This window comes from Phyllostomus discolor, chromosome 3, assembly GCF_004126475.2.
Source record: "Phyllostomus discolor isolate MPI-MPIP mPhyDis1 chromosome 3, mPhyDis1.pri.v3, whole genome shotgun sequence".
Taxonomy (NCBI): Eukaryota; Metazoa; Chordata; class Mammalia; order Chiroptera; family Phyllostomidae; genus Phyllostomus; species Phyllostomus discolor.
The window spans coordinates 174,097,711-174,118,891 of record NC_040905.2 but is presented as its reverse complement, the minus strand read 5'-3'; the positions used below and the strand labels follow the sequence as shown (position 1 = coordinate 174,118,891).

Sequence of the window (21,181 nt, the reverse complement as noted above, 5' to 3'; positions counted from 1 at the left end):
AACAAGGAATAATGTAATTCTGCTGAATGTTAAAGATTAATTTTAATGAGAAAAATATTAATTGTGTAAGTTTAAAAGTCCTAAGCCATATCCGATTTATTAACTATATGTTTACCAACACTCTTTTTGGCATGTTAAAAATATTTCCTCCTTTGCACAGCCCTCCCCTCACCATCTGTTCATCTAAAACCACGTGTAAGCCCAATTCTAGTGTTTCTCAGGAAGGCCATTTGTTCAGGATACACATTTTGTCTCATATAAACAGACACTCGGTATTTATTGAATGAATAAGCATCCTCCAATTCAGTGTATGCATTTTATGAAATTCCCCCTATACTCTCCTTGTAATAATATATTTATGTAGAACTTGTCATAGTTTATGCCTGGCTTTCACACACATTAGTCTAATTGTAATTCTTTCATTGTGTTCTTAGCAGTTTCTCAGTATCTTATAATAACTTATTTATTTGAATGGTTCACTTTCCGAATTCACTGTCAGTAAACAGTCTTATGTCTTTTATGTTACTGTATATATATTATGAGCTTAATAAGTGCTCTGTTGAATCAAAACATCATGAATGAAAAATAAGCTAAAGTCATATAAAAGTACACAGATACAAAAACCCTAAGATTTTTACATTTTTAAAAAATATGCTTTCTGGAATATAGATCATATTATAGATCATATGACCACTAACTATAAATAAATACAAAGGTTTATAATTGTATAACCAGTTTGCAATATGTTACAGTTTTAAAGTTTACAAATTGTGTGTACAGTTTAAAATCAAATAAAAATGAAGGCAAAAAACTCTCCGAGTATAAAAAACTCTAGCTTACCTCACTAACTCGTTTGTCGGCCTTGAGCCTTATCACTCTTTCCTCCTTTAGCTGCCTCAGGCACTCCTCCAGTTTCTCCTGGTGTGAAGATGTAGAGTGCGTGTTACAGAGCAGTCACAGTATGAGATCCCTAAGTCTTTGCAGGTACAGATCTCACCAAGGATTTGGAGGCAGAGCCAGAAGTGAACCCAGATTTTGGGATTATAGCCCATTACTCATAATACCATACTATGATAGTAAAATTAGTTACCAATATATATCGAATAAGAATGTTAAGATTTATTTAACTCCCACTCTTTCCAAAATAGATTTGTGGCAGCTCAAATAAAAGGCATCTATGTGTATAACTTAGTTGAGTCAGAAATAAATAAAAATTCTATTTTTGTGGGTTGCTTTAATTAAGGAAGCCCTGTTAACATACTCAACACACCTGAATTATGTAACTGCAGATTCAAATGCATTTTTTAAAAAAGTAAACACCTTTAAAGCACTTTACTATATGCCCAGCACAATTCTAGGAAGTTCGACATTAAATAATTTAATCATCAAAACCCTATAAGAAAAAGACAATTATTAACTCCACACTATTTTACAGATGGGAAAACTGAGGCAGAGAGAAGAGTAGTGCCCCCCGCAAGGCCCCATCATCAACTGAAGAGCAGAGCCATGTTTGAACTCAGGAGGGTGGGTGCCATTCCTGTTCACAGAAGTGGCAATTTTTCTATTCACCAAAGTCAATGAAATAGAAGGGACACTGGTGAACTTCCTTACCAAAACTCCAAGAACAACACACAGACCCTTGCAGTGGGAACACTGCTTGTGGTGTATACCACTCTAAGAGAACCCCCAAGATTCCTACCTGCTGAAGTGCACAAATCTCCCAGTTACTTAATCAAACACTAGCCTAGGTGCTGCAGTGGAGGGATTTTGCAGGTGTATTAAAGTTCCACAAATCAGTTAATCTTAAAATAGGGAGATTATTCTGGATGAACAGGGCAGCCCACTAAATGGGACTCAGCTCTTTCTGAAGACCTGAAGTACAGAAGGGACAAGAGGAACTTTCTCTGTTGCCAGCTTTGAAGAAGTGTAATGCTGTGGCGAAGAATACAGGAAGATGATCGCTAGGAGTTAAGACTATCCTCCAAACGCCTGCAAGCTTTCCTATCAAATGAGGGGAACTCTGTCTCACAACTGCAGAAAGTGAATTATGTGAATGGGCTCAATAAGCTTGGAAGGAGATTCTTTTTCAGAGTCTCTGGATGATAAAATGGCCTGGCATCCCGTTTCAGCTTTTTGAGACCCTGAGCAGAGAACTCAGTCATGCTGGGCCTGGGTTCCTGACCCAGAGAACTGTGAACTAATAAATAAGTATTGTGTTAGGTCACTAAGTTTGCAGTAATAGAGAAGTGACTATACTACTCAAACCACAGGCTTATGAACAAAGTAACTGATCGTTCTTGTTTCGAGCCACTGTTTTGGGTGGTTTCTTACACAGCAATAAACAAACAGAATACCTGTATTTTTAAAATAGCAAGGTATATTTACTTATTTTAAAGGCTTTTGAATAATAACTTGAACAAGAAGTTTCATCTTAGTTTAATTTGCCCCTGGGATGTGTGTGTTGAGGGAAGGAACTCTTATGTGCCATCACTGGGAGTGGAAACCTGGAACTACTTTCTGAAGAGCAATTTCTAGTACACACCAACAATCTGCCAGAAGGAATTCATCAGACATGTGGGCAAAGATTTATCTACCAATATGATGTCACAGGGATGTTTATCTAATAACTTCAAGTTTTTAAATGTTTCATTACCAGTTAAAGCTAGCCAAGTTTTTAATGAGGAAAAAGGGAAAAAAATTCAAAACTCTTTCAGAGATTTCTAAAAAAACAAAAACAAAACAAAACAAAACCAAAAAACCCCACCACATGAAAGAAGTCAGGATGGTGGCTCCCTTTGGAGAGGGAGAATACATTGACTGGAGAAGCTGAGCAAGGGAGCCTTTGGAAAAGCTGTAGATGTGTTTATGCTGACGGGAGTGCTATGAGTGTATACTTATATACACAGTAAAAATTCACTGTTTTTACAATTATGATTTATGTGCTTTGCTATATATGTGTTATACCTCAATAAAAATTTTACAAAAAAACCCAAACTAATGAACAAATCCTACCACAACCAGAGACAGTAGACTCCTAACCAGTTCTAAAAAGCATGTCCAATTACATTAAGCAGTACCTCCCTCTAGTGCAGAGAAATAGAACACAATGTTAAACTTAGGAAAAAACATCTCCTCCTACAAAGTATGTTATTTGAAAGAAAATATGAAACTAAAATGTCAGAAAGTAAATTGCATGGTATCCTATTCCTTTCTTCCTGTCATCTGCTCTCCTTCCCTGCTATTCATTGGCTAGTTGATATTTTTCTGGAACAAAGCTCCCATTATACTGTATATCAGGTTTTAAGTTCAAGTTTTTTCCATTTAACATTGAATCAATCATTTCTTGTATAATCAGGGGAGCCATTACCTTGATATTTTTAATGGAACATGTAATATTCCATTGAGAGGGTTTATCAGTCTACGTTAAATCATTCTTTTATGGTTAAACAGTTAAGTTCTTCACAATTTTTCAATATTATAAGACAAAATAATTATTTTTATGCATAAAGGCTTTTTTATATCTAGCATTATAGTTTAATGAAATAAATCAATAAAAACGAGATGGGATCAAAGCATGTGAACATTTTTAAGGCTCTGTGGTACCACTCTCCAAACTGTTTTCCAAAAGATTCCAAAAGATTCCTAAGATTTCATACTGCTAATAACAATGTATCACTAGTATATAACCTCTACTGTAACTGTTGGCTTACTTCTTCACTCAAAGTGCAAGATATTTAAGGGAACAGAGTATTTTAAGCATTTATCCCCAGCACCTGTGCCTAGCACAGAAGCAGACAATCAGTAAATACTTGCTGAATAAGGAACAGCTCTGCCAGTGCAAGATTTGTGTGTATGGACAGGTGTGTTTTCCTCCAGCTGGGCAGCCAGGTGAAAACTTGCTGTCTTCCTTACATGTGCCTTTCTCTGCTTATAATTGGTACATTTCTTTTAGATTATATTTAAAAAATTCAGATTCTTTGGGGCAAAATCCTAGCCCTAATCTTTAGCTATTTAACCTCTGACAAGTTCAATAAATTTTGGCTTCAATTTAATCATCTATAAAATGGGGGTAAGTTCCCACATCATAGAGTTCTTATGAGAATTATATGAGTTAACACACATATAAAACCTAGAAGAGTGTTTAGTACATAGAATATGTTCAATCAGGGTTAAATGATGAACATGTGAAAGCAAACAGTAGCAAAGGGCTTAAAACAAAGCAGCTGACCCTTGAACAACTTGCATTTGGAGTGTGTGGGTTCCCCTAACGTGATTTCCGATTGACAGGCACAGCTCAAACCCAAGTTATTCAAGGGTCTACTGGTTGGTGGTTGGGAATCCATGTAATTTGGTGGAGGGCCAACTTGAGTTAGACTCAAATATCTGACTATCTGACTGTGCAAATGGTAGGCCCTCTACCCCCACGTTGTTCCCACTCACACATCCAGCTCTCTAGAGGCATCTGTTTCTTTAAGCAGGTTTTTAACTGTGACATAATGAATACTAAAAATTGCAAAGAATGAAATTGTCAGTGTGACAAATAAAGAGAATACTTTTATAACTATCACTTGAGTCTTTAAGAAAAACTTGTCAGCATCTTAAAAGTCCCTCACATTCCTCCCTATTATAAGCCCCTCTTCTCCTCCCAGAGTTAAATACTTTTTTCCTGACAGTCATTTCCTTTATAGACATACATACCTAGCAATATCGTTTGGTTTTACCGACTTCTAACTTTATGTAAAGAGAAGCATAGTGCACGTAGTCTTTCGTATCTTATTTAACTCACTCAACACTGGTTTTAAAAATTCATCAACACTGTTGCCTGTAGTTCTAGTTCATTCAATTTTATTGCTTTGTAGTTTTTCCACTGTATTAATATATATAATTTGCTTAATTTTTAACTCTTAATGGGTATCTGGGAGCTGAAAGGGTCCTCATGCATCTTAAATCAGCTACTCCCTAGTTACAGTTTCTAGCCTTCTTGGTCTCCCCTAATACCTATAATCGCTTTTCCAAATACAACCTCCTAGTCACCTGGTGAAGGGAATGAATACAACATCTAAAGTGGCAGCGAATGGGGATTAAAAGCTCCAGGGTCTTGTCTTTACTCTGTGACTCAGAATAAACAATTTTGAGGCTACAATTTGTAGGTGCTCATTTATAAGATAAAAGGGATAATTTTACATGCTCAACAGATTCCCGCCACTCCAACGTTTCATAATTTTCTAAGTATTTATCTTAAAATTTCTCTATATTATCATTAGTTTTAACTTAAAAAAAAAACAAAACAAAATATGGCGTTCTTTTTTGAAAACCAAATAGTAATTTCCATAGTCCTAATGGGATAACTAGTTTTAAATCTGTCAAGTTTTATAACTAAAACCATATTAAATAATTTTTAAAAATTAAGTATGGAGTTTGTAGCACAAAAAAATAAGGGTCCTCCAAATGATATTTTTCTTATTTCCAACCAATTATCAACTCTGCGTAAAAGTTGAAATAAAATACGGTAGTTTTGAGGTGCAAAAATTTGTCATAAAAATCCAATTTTCTTCTCTATCCATACAAACAGACCTATGAAATGACATTAAATGGCAGGTTTATTAAGCAATATAATGTAGGGTTTCTTATTTTAGGAAAAGAGACTATCAATATCAAAACTTTTGCTAGACATGAAATCATCTTATAGAAAGAAAATTCAGCTAGAAGAGTCAATTTCCTGATTTATAAAATGAGAATGGTGAATTGTCTGACTACATTCATTCAGAACTATGATCATTAAGGCTCTCCCTAAATCTAGTATATTTTACGGTTCTAAGAAAAAGAAAATATATTATGGTTGGCATGTTTTGATTTTTATTTCTTAGAGTTCAAACGTCCATCTTTCACCTTGGCCTAAGCTAAGGAACCGGTGAGAGGGAAAGGACGGGAGGGGAAAGCAGAAGCCTCGCGCAAGCTGTCCTAACCTCCTCGCTGGTCGTGCAAGTGGTGACTGTGTACCTGTAATGCTTCTTGTTTTAGACTGGTTTTCTCAGGCTCTTCGTGAACACTTTCTGAAGAATCATCGACCTCTTCAATTTCTGAGGAGGAAGGACTCTCTACTGTCACGGTCACGGGAAAATCTAATTGCTTGAAGAAACAAGTCAAGAAGTGTAAGAAATAACATAAACCAGCTACCAAATATTAAAGGACATTGTGGGTTTGACCCCCCATCAGGTCACATACAAGAATCGACCAATGGGTACAGGGGGTAGGAGGGGCAGCGAATTGACATGTCTCTTTCCTTCTCTATCTATCCCTCCCTCCCTCCTTCCCCTTCCTTTCTCTCTGAAGTGAATAAATAACAATTTTTAAAAAGTGATCTGAGTTATCAAGTTATTATTTAGGTCTTTCACTGCCCCTTAGTCTAAAATAAGCAATGATGAAGTAAAATGAGAGGAACTTATTTTTGCTCTGTTACTATAGAGAATTCTGTTGTACATGGTTAGGATTAATATTTAGAATTGTCTATATTATTTTATTAAATATCTTGCACATGAGCCACAGAGGGGCCAGGGTAAACATTTTTTTCTCAGATCAACTTTTTACTGCAGATGAGAAATTTATTCTCCACCCTAGACACAAAGTCTGAAAAAAAAAAAGTAATTTTAGAAGGAAAATCCATCAGGAGGGGACTGATAAAAAAGAAGTAAAATTAATTAGAAAGCCAAACACTAGAATTTTAAAAAATAAATCACATGCCCATACACAATTTAAAGTAACCCATCAAAGCCTCATCTTCCAACATCCTTAAGCCAAAACTTGTGTAATACTAATGCAACTCCTCTGTCAAGTTTCACTGCCACTGGGATGTTGTTCAGCATGATATATCCAAAATTTTTAAAATGGACCTGGTCGCAACCCCATGAAAAGTATAGAGACCAAAAAGAAGCATGCTGGGGTCACATAACTGCACAGGGGACAAGGCACTAAGACATCACAAGCAGTGAACCCTGCAGTGTGGGCAGATCCCAGGGGCAGGACAAGGTGAGCATGTGGGGCCAGCACGGACACTGAGGGTGGCGCTCCTGTCTCAATCCAGGAGGGCTGCCTTGTACAGATACTCCTTCGTTTGCTCTAAGATAATGAGGCAGCATGGCAGGAATTCCGTGTGGTCTTGGTGAGAGAGGGAGCAGTGTTTGGAGAGGGCAGAGGCTTAGGGATTTGCTGCTTTGTTTTGGCTTTAGGATTTGGAACTTATATAGCCCTCAGACAACATTTCTTGAAAACATAAGGAAACTCTTGAATATGACAGCTCCACATATTGGGTCAGTAATGGCAGTCGCACCCATTTCCCTGGGTAACAGCTGATTTATGGACCACAGAAACGGCTTTCTCGTTTACAGATGAAACCACAGGGGTGTCAGTGCATGCCACATCCACACAACCACAAAGTGGCACTGGGAGACTGACCCGCAGTTTTAAGTAAATTCACTTCAGGAAGGGAAAAATGTTTAAGGTTCTGCCCCATTTAAAAAGCAAAGAGAATGACCTTCCACCTTCAGTCCCTGAGAGATTGTAAGTATGATAACTACATACCTGCAACTGATTATATAAATCACGAGTTTTGATCAATGGAAAACCCCTAAAGAGATATCAACAAATTAAATTATATTTTAATGTAAATACATCATCAGTTAACCCATTAATAAAACTTGTCAGGATTATGTACAATATCCACATACAATTTTGTATAAAAATACATAAGTTCAAAATGAGGACCTGGCAGGCTCTGCCATGAAGAAAATTTTAACAGAATTTAGCAGATTGGCTTTGTGATAACTGAGCTGCAGAGGTGCACCGTCAGTTCCTACGTTCAGGATGACTGAACTTTCCGGTCTTACTTCTTTACTTGGTAATATTATGATTCTCTAATTTACTATTCCTTATGAATAGGATGAACTTGAGATTACTAAGTGTCTCTGAAAGAAGATATAAAACCACTAAGTTATAAAACTATGGGCAAAGACTGGGGCCTCAGCTCTGCAGTTTATACAATAATAATTCACATTACCATTTGCGAAACAGTACAATCAGTGGTCCAATGGAGACAATGATGTATAATTGATCACTACACACAATCAATTTAATGTGAGCAATTTAACATTTTACACAGTATCTACTTCAAGTCCCGTTTAAAATCAATGCTCTGTTTTCCTATCCAACTGTCAATTCCCAATTTCTTGAATATACCATATCATCTGAAAATGACTTCTAGTAATCTGATTCACTGACAAGCCTAAAATTACAGTTCCAACAATTTTAAGACTTTTACACTTGTATGACAAAAATTACTATAAACGGCTATTCCTTGAGTAAATAATCAGCTAAAACTAGTTAAATCTGTGACTCACAAAATGCGTTATGCCAGTTGACTGAGTTAGATCAAGTCTAATCCATACTTGTTACCCACTCTGCACTACACTATTTCCATGCTTACAGTGTCTTTCTTCCCATTACTACACTCCACAGTCCCACTTTTGTGATGCAGGCAGGGCTTGGCTCACCTATGCCAGCCTTTAGTGAAACTTCTCACTTGCACGATTAGAGATCATTTTAGTCTCCTCTTGACTTCCACTGGGTTATATCTCTTTTGACACTCAAGAAGTAACTTTAAAACTCCTGATTATAATTACCTTTAGTTTTTCTTCCTTACAGGTCCACTAGGCAGAAACCATTGTGTGAGATATCTTTATCCACTAGAGAAACAGCCAGAGACTCCCCCACATAATAGAAGCATCAAAATAAAGAATTCTGAGTGACTAAAGATAGGGAATAAAAACACTCTACCTGTTCCTCTTGGCACGTTCTGCAGTGCGCCAGGGCAGGAAACCAGACACGCCAGGTGGGAGAGGCTCGGGGGCATAACACTCTTTACTAAGGCTGGGTTTTCTTCCATTATTTGCAGGTTTCTTTGTGGCCAGTCCTATGTTTGAAAAAGCATTACAAGAAAGACTCAAGATGCACTCAGGGTCTACAGAGCAATTATCACATCGGCACACTTTTAAAAGAATACAAACGACCCTTAAGAGTGATCCAAGGCCATTAAAGATAGAGTCATTTTGTAAAAATGTTTTACATAAGCCAGAAATGTTTAAAAATACAACTTCTCCATGGTAACAGGTTAGTATTCTAACTAAAATAAATGAAATGTGCAGAATATGTAAAAGTAAATAAAAATATATCAAGAATTGAAAAATGATATATGGTATGTTTTATGTAGCATGCATAAACATTGTTTGTTGAATATCAGAATATCCTTGGCATTTCTGAATATCAAAGATAGAGATACATCCATGATTCCTGCCAAACAGAATCTCCTGAACAGACCAAAATTTCAATTTAAGATTAATTTTCCTATGCAAAAATAATCGGGTTACAAGGCTGAAAATTCCTGGGTGTTATAATCAATGTTACTCTCCTATAAGTCTGTTCATTGCTCATTTGATTTCATGTAGACAATGCAAAAGAAATAAAACCTATTGGGTAAAAGAGTGAAATGTGGAGACTTACCCAACATTTCAATACTAAAGAGTCAAGTATCTTTATATGAAGTATTTGGTAGCAAAAAGTAGTCTACATGTTAATACTTTATTTAGAACAAACCATATATTAAAATTCACATTAAAATATTTTCACTATCGCTGAAAACAAGTAAGATAGGTTTGTTAAAATAGTTGTATTCATCCCTCAAACCTATTTCATTAGAGAAGATCTACTTTAGGAACATTGGGATGGCATGTGAAATAAAGTACATGTGATTAGTATGGGACAAATATTTCCTGCAGCGTAGCTGACTGATAATCACATGATCCCGTGTGATTTCTCTGGATAAATTCACATTATCTCTCAAACTATATAGAAGCTCATTCCATCTTACTGTATTATGTTTTTGTTAATTAATTACTCTCTAATAACATTGTGTGTATGTGATTTGTATGTGTATACCTTTTCCTTTAATTTCAGAAATGAATGCAAATATATTTATAATTAAAACCAAAAGAATTTATATTTATCTTGTTAGAAGAAAAAATATTTTAATAAAAGTTCCTCTTTCCTTTCTGCACATGCTATTATAATAGGAATGTGACACAGTTCACAACTGTTTAATCCTCAACCTTACCTGGCTCTAACTACAGGACCAGACACTGATTTGGCTTACCTCCATGTCTCCACATAACTGAGGCAAATACAAAAAACAAACAAACAAAAAACCCAAGAAATAAAATTACTCTCAAAATAGCTCAGTGAGTTCATAAACTTGTCATATTTCCACTCTGTTTAATCATGCTAAGTTAGGAAAAATATTTTAATTGCTTTAGTTTCATCCTATGATACCCTTTTACACCACCAGGTACTAAAATCGTTGAATTTCCAATATTTTTAATATGTAAGTATTTTACATATACATTTCTACTTCTAATATTATATGAAAACACCAATTTACTTTTAAGAATCTTTACATTATGATATAAACTTTTAATAATAATATATAATTAGTGTGATACCTCAAATCTCAACTTCTTTGTATATACTATTTGACTACTAAAATATCACTGTTTGGAAATTAAAATTGGTAGGCAAATCATAAGATTTCTTTGGATTTAATAAAACACTCTTAACAACTATTACTTAAATATTATTGACCAAACAAGTTAATTAATGGAGAATAAAACACACAAATCTTTTAATAGTAAAAAAAGAACTTGTATTTATGAAGATGTTTTTTACAAAATTACTTAATATTTAGGTTATTTCTAATTTTTCAACAATTAAAATTAACCATTCAACTCAGTAACTCAATGAAACCTTGTGAATGCATTAAAAAGTACAACCAGAAATCACATAAAATTTAATTTAATACAGAGTTAAAAAAATAATGGCCAATTATATTTAAGCAATGTAGAATTATGTTTATAGATGAAGAAAAATGAAAATGTCAATATTGCTTGATAGTATAATGGAATTAGCAGTGCTCTCTATTTTTATTTCCATTATTATACAAAATCAATACCTTCATAAAACCTAAGCAAAAATCTTTAAATATATACTTAAAAATTGTGGTCAAATACACCAAACATAAAATTTATCATCTTAACCATTTTATTTGCTTGTTTGTTTGTTTATAGACAGAGGGGAAGGGAGAGACAGAGGGAGAGAAACATCAACGTGTGTGGTTGCCTCTCGCACACCCCCAACCAGGGACCCAGCCGGCAACCCAGGCATGTGCTCCAAACAGGGATTGAACCGGTGACCCTTTGGCCCGCAGGTGGGCACTCAATCCACTGAGCCACACTAGCTAGGGCCATCTTAACCACTTTTAAGTGTACAGTTCAGTGGTATTAAGTCAAACAACAATTTTTAAAAATTTCAGGTAGCATCCAATACTTACTACAAGGCCATAGTAATTGAAACAACAATGTTATGGCACAAAAACAGACACATAGTTCAATGCAACAGAATAGAGAACCCAGAAATAAATCCACATCTGTGTGGTTAATTAATATTTGACAAAGGAGGCAAAACATACAAAGGGGTAATGATAGTCTATTCAATACATGCTATTGGGAAAATTGAACCGATACAAGCAAAAAAATAAAACTAGACCACCTTCTTACACCATACACGATAATAAATTAAAAATGTATTAAGGACTGAAATGTAAGACTCAAAATCATAAAACTCCTAGAAAAAAACACAGGCAGTAAAATTTTGGACTTTCTCTTAGTAACCTATTTTTTTAATATATCTCCTTGGGTAAAGGAAACAAAATAAAAAAATAAATGGTACTACATCAAATTAGAAAGTTTTGTAGAGCAAAGAAAACATCAACAATCTGATTAAGGGTTAATATCCAAAATTTATAAAGAACTCACACAATTCAGTACAAAAAAACCCGCAAAAACAAAAAATAAAACCAAACAACCCGATTAAAAAATGGGCACAACCCTGGCTGGTGTGACTCAGTTGGTTGGTCATTGTCTCACAAACCGAAAGGTCATAGGTTCATTCCCGTTCAGGGCACACGCCTAGGTTGCAGGTTTGGTCACCAGTTGGGCACTTACAGGGGGCAACCAATCAAATTTCTCTCACATGAATGTTTCTCTCCCTCTTTCTCCCTCCCTTCCCCTCTCTCTAAACCTCTTCTCCCTTCCTCTCTCTCTCTAAAAGCAATGGGAAAAAAATGTCATTGGTTGAGGATCAAACAAAACAGAACAAAAAAAATGGGCAAAGAACTTGAATAGACACTCCTCCAAAGAGGAATAATACAGATGGCTAACAGATGTGAAAAAATGCTTAATGTCACTAATCATCAGAGAGATGCAAATTCAAACCACAATGAGATATTGCCTCTCACACCTGTCTGAATGGCTATCAATAGTAAATCAACAAACAACAAGTATAGAGAAAAGGGAACCCTCATGCACTGTTGGTGGGAATGCAGACTAGTATAGCCACTATGGAAAACAGTATGGAAGTTCCCCCAGAAATTAAAAATGGAACTGCCTTATGACCCAGCAATCCCACTTCTGGGTATATATCCAGAGAAACTCAAATCACTAATTCCAAAGAATATATTTCACCTCTATGTTCACTGCTGAGTTATTTACAATAGCTAACCTAAGAAAGTAAACCAAGTACTCATCAATACATGAGTAGGTAAGAAAGCTGTGGTACGTATATGCAATGGAGTATTACTCAGCCATGAGCAAAAACAAAATCCTACCATTTGCTATAGCATGCATGGACCAAGGTTATTATGCTAAGTGAAGTAAGTCAATCAGAGAAAGACAAATATCATATGATTTCACTTATATGTAGAATCCAAAGGGGGGAGAGTTGTCACAGAATATGTATAAGGACAAATGGACAAAGCCAAAGGGGGTTAGGATTGAGGGTGGGAAGTGGAAATGGCTGGGGTGGGGGGAAGTAGTGGTGGGGAAATGGAGACAACTATACTTGAACAACAATTGAAAAAAAACACAACTATATAAATGAACAAACAAAACAGAAACAGACTCATAGACACAGAGAACAGACTGTTGGTTGCCAGAGGGGTGAGGAGTTAGGGGACTGGGTGAGAAAGGTGAAGGGACTGAGCAGTACAAGTTGATAGCTGTAGAACAACCACGGGGATGTAAAGTACAGCACAGAGAATACAGTCAGTAATATTGTAATGACTATGTATGGTGCCAGTTGGGTACAGGAAATACCAGGGGGAGCCCTTTGTAAAGTATATGACTATCTAATCACTATGTGGTATACCTGAAACTAACACAAAATAATATCGAGTGTAAACTGTAATAGAAAAAAATTTTTAATTACAAAAGCAAAATAAATAAAAAAGCAATCCAATAGACCTGTCAGTGAAACCTCTGTCTTGCCTCTGCTGAGTCACAAGCAGAACACACCACTGTCCAGACCTGATCTATATTTCCCTCACCTTAAAGTAGGGATAGGGTATATATTGCAAACAAATAAATCAATAAACATTTTAGTCTAAACATTTTTTTCAGGTAGCATCCAAATAAAAGATTATTTGTTGGTAATTGTTTGGTGGTCTTCACGTACCTGATATATAATGAAAGTCACCACAAACCTTTATCTAGAAAATTGGAAGATTATATATACAAAAAATTTACTTCACTTTCTTTTGAACATACTTTATGGTATATTTCAAAATGTAAATTTACTCTCAATAAAGGGTCAGGTTCATATTAGATTTTGTTTAAGTAATTCCATTTCGCCATTCATTCTCATCACACACACACACACAAGAAGGGTATTTGTAACTAAAGATACTTGTTCTAGAAATAAAAGTTATGGTGTTTTTAGAAACAATACAAAAATATCAGAACTGAATTATGTTCACAAGAATATGAAACTTATGTCATTGTTCAAGGATTTCATTAGAAGATTTTAAAAATTATGTTTGGACACAAAATTTTAGGCTTGATTTTAAAATTCAGTATTAAATATTATTTGAACGGTTAAGTATTATTTGAAAAACTAAATATAAATTATAACAAAAAGAATGTTTTTCTACAATGTTCCGTCTATGGTCAAAAAACTTGCCTGCAGCATTCTTTTATAAGCATTATATATAATCTAAGTTTTTTTTTACTCGTGAAAGAAACAAGGTATAACCTCACTCAACAACTTTACACAGGAATATCCAAGGAAGAGGAGAGCAAGACGTAAAACTAGAACTTGGAAAAAATTTCGTTTCTTATAGCACAAAAGAATAATTATTTTTAAAAAATCACCAATCAAAAACGTCAATGCTAAAATTGTCAACTAAGTGCTCCCCAAATTTCAACTGTGAAGTATTAGAAATAATCATCAAACAGGAAATATATTCAAAACATATATATAACAAAGTTTTTATGAAGCACAAACAAGAAAATCAGTTAATTTAAAAATATGAAAATATTAGCATCTCCTGCTTAAATTCATCATTTCTACAGTTCACAAATTCTCATAATCTGCATCAGAACAATCATAGTCACCTCAAAATACATGTAGTTAATAGAGGTTGTTACCATAAACATACGAGAAAAGACTTCAATTTCAGCACACCAGAATACATGGAAGCATAAGTTCTAATAGCGCTGAAAAGCCAACATAAAAAGGGTTACCAATTCTAATAGTTGCCTTTCCTTTCCGACCACTTCCCAGAATTATAGTTTTCTTTTTCTGTTTAGCAGTTTTGAATGGTTCCTTCACTGATGGAGAAGTTATCCACTGATACTGGAAGAGGAATAATAAATACTCCATTTCAGAAAAAGGTAATTTATGAGGGTTTGATCTTAATCAGAAATTACTAATTTCTGGTTTATTAGCTTTTTGTTAAGCTAATAAAAAGTTTACAATTTGCGGTCCTAAGACTTCAAATTAAAGATTCACACAATATTTCAAAAACAGAAAAGCCATTTCATTTGATTAACAAGTTAAGATGCTAGAAATTACCTTGATAATTTTATTTCATTGGTTAAAAAAAAACAATCAATAAAAGAGACATTTTTGGCCTAAGAAGTAAACCATGTTATACCTCTGACTTGGCACTCCTTCCATTCTGGAGAACTTTTTTGGTAACTGCTTTCATCACAGAATGATCTAAAGTAAAATAAATTGAAGTTATAGTAATTGTTTCCCGGTAAGTGGCTAGTCCTATTTAAAAACAAAAGCCAACCAATTATTGCTTTTCCCATAAAATTAAATATAAAACCCTCATAATGTAACTGTATACCTATTCCTGCCTCTGAGTAGTCTAATTTCTTCCTCAAAAACCTAACATGAAAGTATTTCACTTCACATACTGCCCCCTGATGGCTACTATTTTGCAAGCAGCAAAGATCAAATCTAAACACTTTAGATACCTTTGGACAGAAGGCAGAGTCTAGGTACCATCCATACGCTTAGATACCTAAGGGGCACCTGAGCATCAAACCAAAGTGCCAACATTCCCTCTAATCTGCTCTTTTCCTCAGCCCCCTTCTCAGTAAGTGGTATCACCTAGTTGCACACAAACATCTGGGATTTGTTTCATTACTACTTCCTTCAAACCCCACACCTAATTTATCTCCAAGTCTTATTAGCTATACCCTCACAACACAGCCTGAATTCAATGACTTTTCACCAGCTCCAACTTTCCACCTAAGGTAAGCCATAACCCTCTCTTATTTGGACCACTGTGACAGCCTTCTAACTGGTCTCCCCGTTTCGCTTCTTTATCCCCTCACAAGTCTAGTCCCTGTACCACAGTTATCTTATCGAAATGCTCTCCAAATCATACCTTTTTCCCGTTCAAAACTTTGCTCATTTAGAACAATCCATGTCCTTACTCTGGCCCTCAAGGCTAGCTCCCTGCCTTCATGCATACCATGCTCTCCCTCACTCAGTGCTCAGGCCGTGCTGTCTTCCCGTTTTTCCTTACTTACTCCATCCACCCTGCCACCCACATACTCACTGCTCTGCTGTCTTGGAAGGCACTTCCCCAGATCTTCCACAGCGTGCCCCTCTGGTCACTCAGGTTTCCTCCCCTCCCCTGTCACTTCTCCAGCAGAACTGTCCCCGGACAGACCTATCTAATACAGTGCTACGTGCCCCGCTCAGTCTCCTCACCTTAAGGTATTTTTGTACTTACTACTGTATGAAATAATACCACTTATTTGTTTACTCATTTCTATCTAAACTTCTCCACTAGCATGTAAGTCCCATGAGGGTAAGACTTTGTATTAGAAAAGTGTAAGATTAGAAAAGTAAACACATTAGGTTTTAACAACTGTCAATACATGAATAAATCTTTTTGTTTTGTTAATCAAAAAAAAAATGTGGAGACATACCAACGAGTGGATTTTTTCTTATATCCAGGATGACCAGAGTTCCATTGGTTTCAAGGGCCTTTAGTAAAGCCTTGGCTCCTTCATTGGTGAGGCCACACTGTTGCAGGTCAAGTGCTAGTGACAAAAGACAAAAGGTCATTTGCCGGTTCTGTACAGGTTTAACATACAGTCAGCTCTCACTTATTCATGCACAGGCAATTCCTGCACAAGGCTAGTCATGGTAGTGTTTAATATTAGGAACTGAAAAAAATTTTTTAAAAGCATATGCACACATAATACTAAAGTCCAATAAAAAAGTCTTCTTGAACGTGCCATGATTATCCTGACTTTAGTAATCACCCAGCATGCTTTACAATTAGAGTTAAAGAATAACTGCATAATCAATGAGGCAAAAAACCACATGAGAAGCGCAGTTCCTATCAGCAAGAGTGCTAGTGGCAGTGTAGCTCTCATAGGCAAAAACTGGGAGGGCTCAGCAATCGGACTGCACTCTTTTCATCATGATCTTGAGCTCCAATTTACTCTCAAAACTAATTAAAATGGGAAATCAATTAAAAATGTATTAACTATTAGATTTAGAACTAAAAAGACAAAGAAAAAGTTTAAGGATGCAAATAATGACAAGTCCAAGAATGTGTGGCTATATGATAAAATACATGTTAAATATGCTAAAAGCCTGTCATGAAAGAATGACAGTCAAGAACTCTTTCTCAGTAACAGGTCCAAGAACAGAATGAATGATCATGAACACCTGCAGTTCTGCGGCAGCATAGTCTACTCGTTTAAACCAAAGGGATCATCATAAAAGCTCTGCTATAAAAAGTATACATATGAGGAAACTATCATATGAGCCTTCTAAAAAAAAAGTGTTGTGTACACACTTACATTAAAATAACTGGTCTTTCAGAACCTCATGACACACAGAAATAAGAAGTCAGATACATGGATCTAACAGAATATGATGTAACACTTACAAACTCTTACCACAGGAGAATGGACACAGAATATAATTACTCAATTAGCCAAACTGATAATGAATAAGCTAAGTATACTATGGCATATTTATATAAATGGAACTCTGAACAGTCACTAAAGATAATGTGGTAGATGCAAATTTACTGATTGTTAAGGTGTTTATACTACACTAAGTGAAAAAAATGATAAAATTTGAAGTAATCCCACTCGCATTTAAAAAAAAAAACAGTGGTACTAATTTTTGTAGCTTTACCATGTTTAAAAGCGACACAAGCCCGTGTTCTCGAAGGAGCAAGCCTCACATAAACTGTCAGAGCAGACTATACACAGACACAACATTCCTGGCTGGCAGTTTAGCAGCATATACCCAAAGTCTTAAAAATCCGTCACATTTAGATATGTATATACTGAGTGCTCACTACACACTGTTTCCGACAGGAAAACACACAAACTGTCTAAATCCAACTGCACGGAATTGATTAAGCCATTGTACATCAGTATATTGAAATGTTGCATGATACGTCATTCAGTGTAAAAAGCAGATATGTGAGTAGGTACACTATGATTCTATTTTCATAATCTCTAAATGTACAAGTAAATTTATAAAAAATACAGACGGAAAGTTCATATACCAAAATAAACAATGATTATGTCTAGGTATTACTAAGATTAGGGGTAATTTTTTCTTATTACTTTTGTATTCTCTATAAAGAATATACACAACTCTTCAAAAAAGTTTAAAAGCATAATAAAAGTTTTCAGAAAAAATGGGGAATACAGACTAGTGCAACCACTGTGGAAAACAGTATGAAATTTCCTCAAAAAATTAAAACTGGAACTGCCTTTTGACCCAGCGATCCCACATCTGGGTATATAACCTTAGAATTCTGAAACAGCAATTCCAAAGAGTATATGTATCCCTATGTTCGCTGCAGTATTATTTACAATAGCCAAGGTCTGGAAACAGCCCAAACACATATCAGTAGGTAATGGATAAACAAGGGTTGGTATATTTATATAATGGAATACTATATGGCCATAAAAAAGAAGGAACTTTTACCTTTTGTGACAGCATGGATAGACCTGGAGATTATTATGCTAAGTGAAATAAGCCAGTGAGAGAAGACAATTACCATATGATTTCACTTACATGTGGAATCTAATCAACAAAAGAAACTGACACACAAAACAGAAATAGAGGTATGGACACATGGAACAGACTGGCAGCTGTCAGAGGGGAGAGGAGTGGGAACTAGATGAAAGAATGTGAAAGGATGAGCCAAAGAACATTTATGCGTGGCACACAGACACAGGCAACAGTGTGGTGGTGGCCACAGGGAAAGGAAGGGTGGAGGCTGAGTACAGGTAGGAAAAGGGTGGGGGCAGGGAATGGGGACATCTGTAATAATGTCAACAATAAAAATAAAGTAAAACAAGACAACAGTATTGTGCCAAAAGCTAAATACTTTTAATATTAAAAGAGTCAACATTTTTACCTCTAAGCCATAAATCCTCACTAAGCGATTCTGCAAAAGCACTTGCACCAAAGTCACCAATGAGCGTGTTACAATTCAAAGTGATGCGCCTCAAGCCAGCCATACAGTCGAGATCAGGTCTCCTATAACGAAGACTCTCTGCCCAGGTTTCTTCATGTCTTCTCATGGTCTGATACTTCAAAGGTTTAATAAGACGGAATTAAGTAGCTTGAATAAGGGAGCAAGGTAGGCATACTGAGTGTGGCTTATCCTGTTTGAGATTTACGCACACATACCAAGTATATATTCCAGGAGAGTCAACTAGAGAGGTTAAATGCTCGACTGTAGTTTAGGAGTCCTGTGACCCAGGTTCTAGTTTGCCAGTGATTAGTTAGACTTCAGGCACAGGATGACCTGCTGCTGGTTAGTTATGTAAACTTTGACAACTCAATTCCATTCCATGAATTTAATTTTCCTTATCTGAATAAATTATATACATGCAAGTCCATGCATATATTTTATGTACATTTGTACTATGCATATTTTTTAAATGATAAAAAAATAAATATAGAGGTTCTAATATTTTCTTCTTGTAACCCAATGGATCTCAACATACTACTTGGGGTATGCACACCAACTTTAGAGGCCTTGAATATGCAAAGCCAGTTTGACATGCCTTAGAAAATTGATGGTTTGATTTTAACCACATGAGTTGTCTGAAAGACATATTATAAGCTCTCTCTAGTCATAAAATAAATTTTAGCAACAGGGAAAACTTTAAAAGAAAGAAATTTTACTATATTCTTAAAGAACAAGACCCAGTTTCTATGACATTATAAACAAAAAATCATTAGTGTTGTTTTTCTATTAGCAGTAACTTATTAAAGCAACAGTGGAAATCACAGCAAGCACTTACATAGTGTTTATTATGTGCCAGCCACTACTTTATATAAAATTAGTTCATTTAATCCACATAATGAGGCACAGAAGTAATTTGTCTATAGTCAAAAGCTATGAAATGGGAGACCTGGGATTTGAACCTAGGCCATTTGGTTTCAGAATCCTTGCTTTTTGCTGTCTTCTATACCAGGGGTCAGTGGGTTTGCTCTGTACAGGTCCAAAGGTACATTTTTAGCTTGGTGGGCTATACAGTTTCTGTTGCAGCTACTCAGTGCGACGAGTAAAGGACAGACAGCTGGTGGGCCAAATGGGGCTCACCAGCCACAGTCCATCTATGCCTGACCTGTACCATCAACCTATTAATAAAGGGCTGTACCTTACATTATTAATAAGGAATTTTAGGCCTAAATGTGGTAGTTAAAACCACTGTAAGTTGTTAAAGTGTTATTTTAAAAACTATATTTACAAAATGCTATGGTAGTGATTTTTATTTGTTTATAAATTACAGCAGTTAACAATAAATATTTAAGTCACCTGAAAGCTGTAATAATATAAACTCTCTTCATAGTATCACAATAAATGTTTTCAGTAACTAAAAATACACAAAAGCATTATTTATAATGAGTTTATATTACATCTCTAATCTCTAAGATTAAATGGACCATTGTTACTAAATGTAGAACCCCAAACTGAAAACTGATCATATTCTTTCAACAAAACTAGAACTGCAATTACCACCTGTATCAAATGACAAAACTAACTGCCATATTGTATCAAAATAGTAATGTGCTTGAGTCACATAATGTTTTCATGAAAGTTTAAGCATAAAATCACCTTTAAGATCTTGGCCATGTGATCTGCTCCCTGCCATGTCAGATTACACCCCGTGAAGTTTACTGTCTTAAGAGTGATAGAGTTCTTTATACCTTGACAAATAACTAAAGGGAAAAAAACACACACAGTAAGATGAAGAGCCTACAGAGTGTAGTCCATCTTGATTTACTCACTTTTCTGAATCTACTGGAGGTTTATAGCTATACTCTAAGAATCATTATCTATGATCTTCACTGACAATGGATATGGATTGGTGCATTCTAAAATATGGCAGTAACAAAGTGTTATTCCAGTTTACAGCAACAGTTAAATTCTATTTAGATGCTAAAAACTAAACTCTGAATATTGCAGACTTTATTCCAAATTACTCAGTAAAATACTGTCTACCTTCTGAGACAGAGGACAAACTAAAAAAGCTAAGATTCTTCCTATTTTCATTTCCTATAACCTCATCTTGATTATCAATCAACTTTTTTAAAAAAGATTTTATTTATTTAAGTAGAGGGGAAGAAAGGGAGGAAGAGAAGGAGAGAAACCTCAATGTATGGTTGCCTCTTGCATGCCCCCTACTGGGAACCTGGCCTGCAACCCAGGCATGTACCCTGACTGGGA

At 35.5% G+C, this 21,181-nt stretch overlaps 1 protein-coding gene across 3 annotated transcripts in view; it reads right to left on the bottom strand.

The window, feature by feature from the left end:
• The window catches only part of CEP78 (centrosomal protein 78), a 29,540-nt gene that overhangs the window by 2,972 nt on the left and 5,387 nt on the right, over positions 1-21,181 (bottom strand). For 2 of the 3 annotated variants that reach the window (XM_028520078.2, XM_028520068.2), the window contains exons 4-12: positions 20,570-20,673; positions 18,857-19,031; positions 16,386-16,499; positions 15,092-15,156; positions 14,679-14,790; positions 8,830-8,965; positions 7,579-7,624; positions 6,001-6,129; positions 841-918 (exon numbers count right to left, since the gene is read on the bottom strand). In XM_028520078.2, coding sequence (XP_028375879.1) covers positions 841-918; positions 6,001-6,129; positions 7,579-7,624; positions 8,830-8,965; positions 14,679-14,790; positions 15,092-15,156; positions 16,386-16,499; positions 18,857-19,031; positions 20,570-20,673 — 959 coding nt within the window. The remainder of the gene's footprint in view (positions 1-840; positions 919-6,000; positions 6,130-7,578; positions 7,625-8,829; positions 8,966-14,678; positions 14,791-15,091; positions 15,157-16,385; positions 16,500-18,856; positions 19,032-20,569; positions 20,674-21,181) is intronic. The other variant, XM_036021771.1, reaches the window with a different exon arrangement.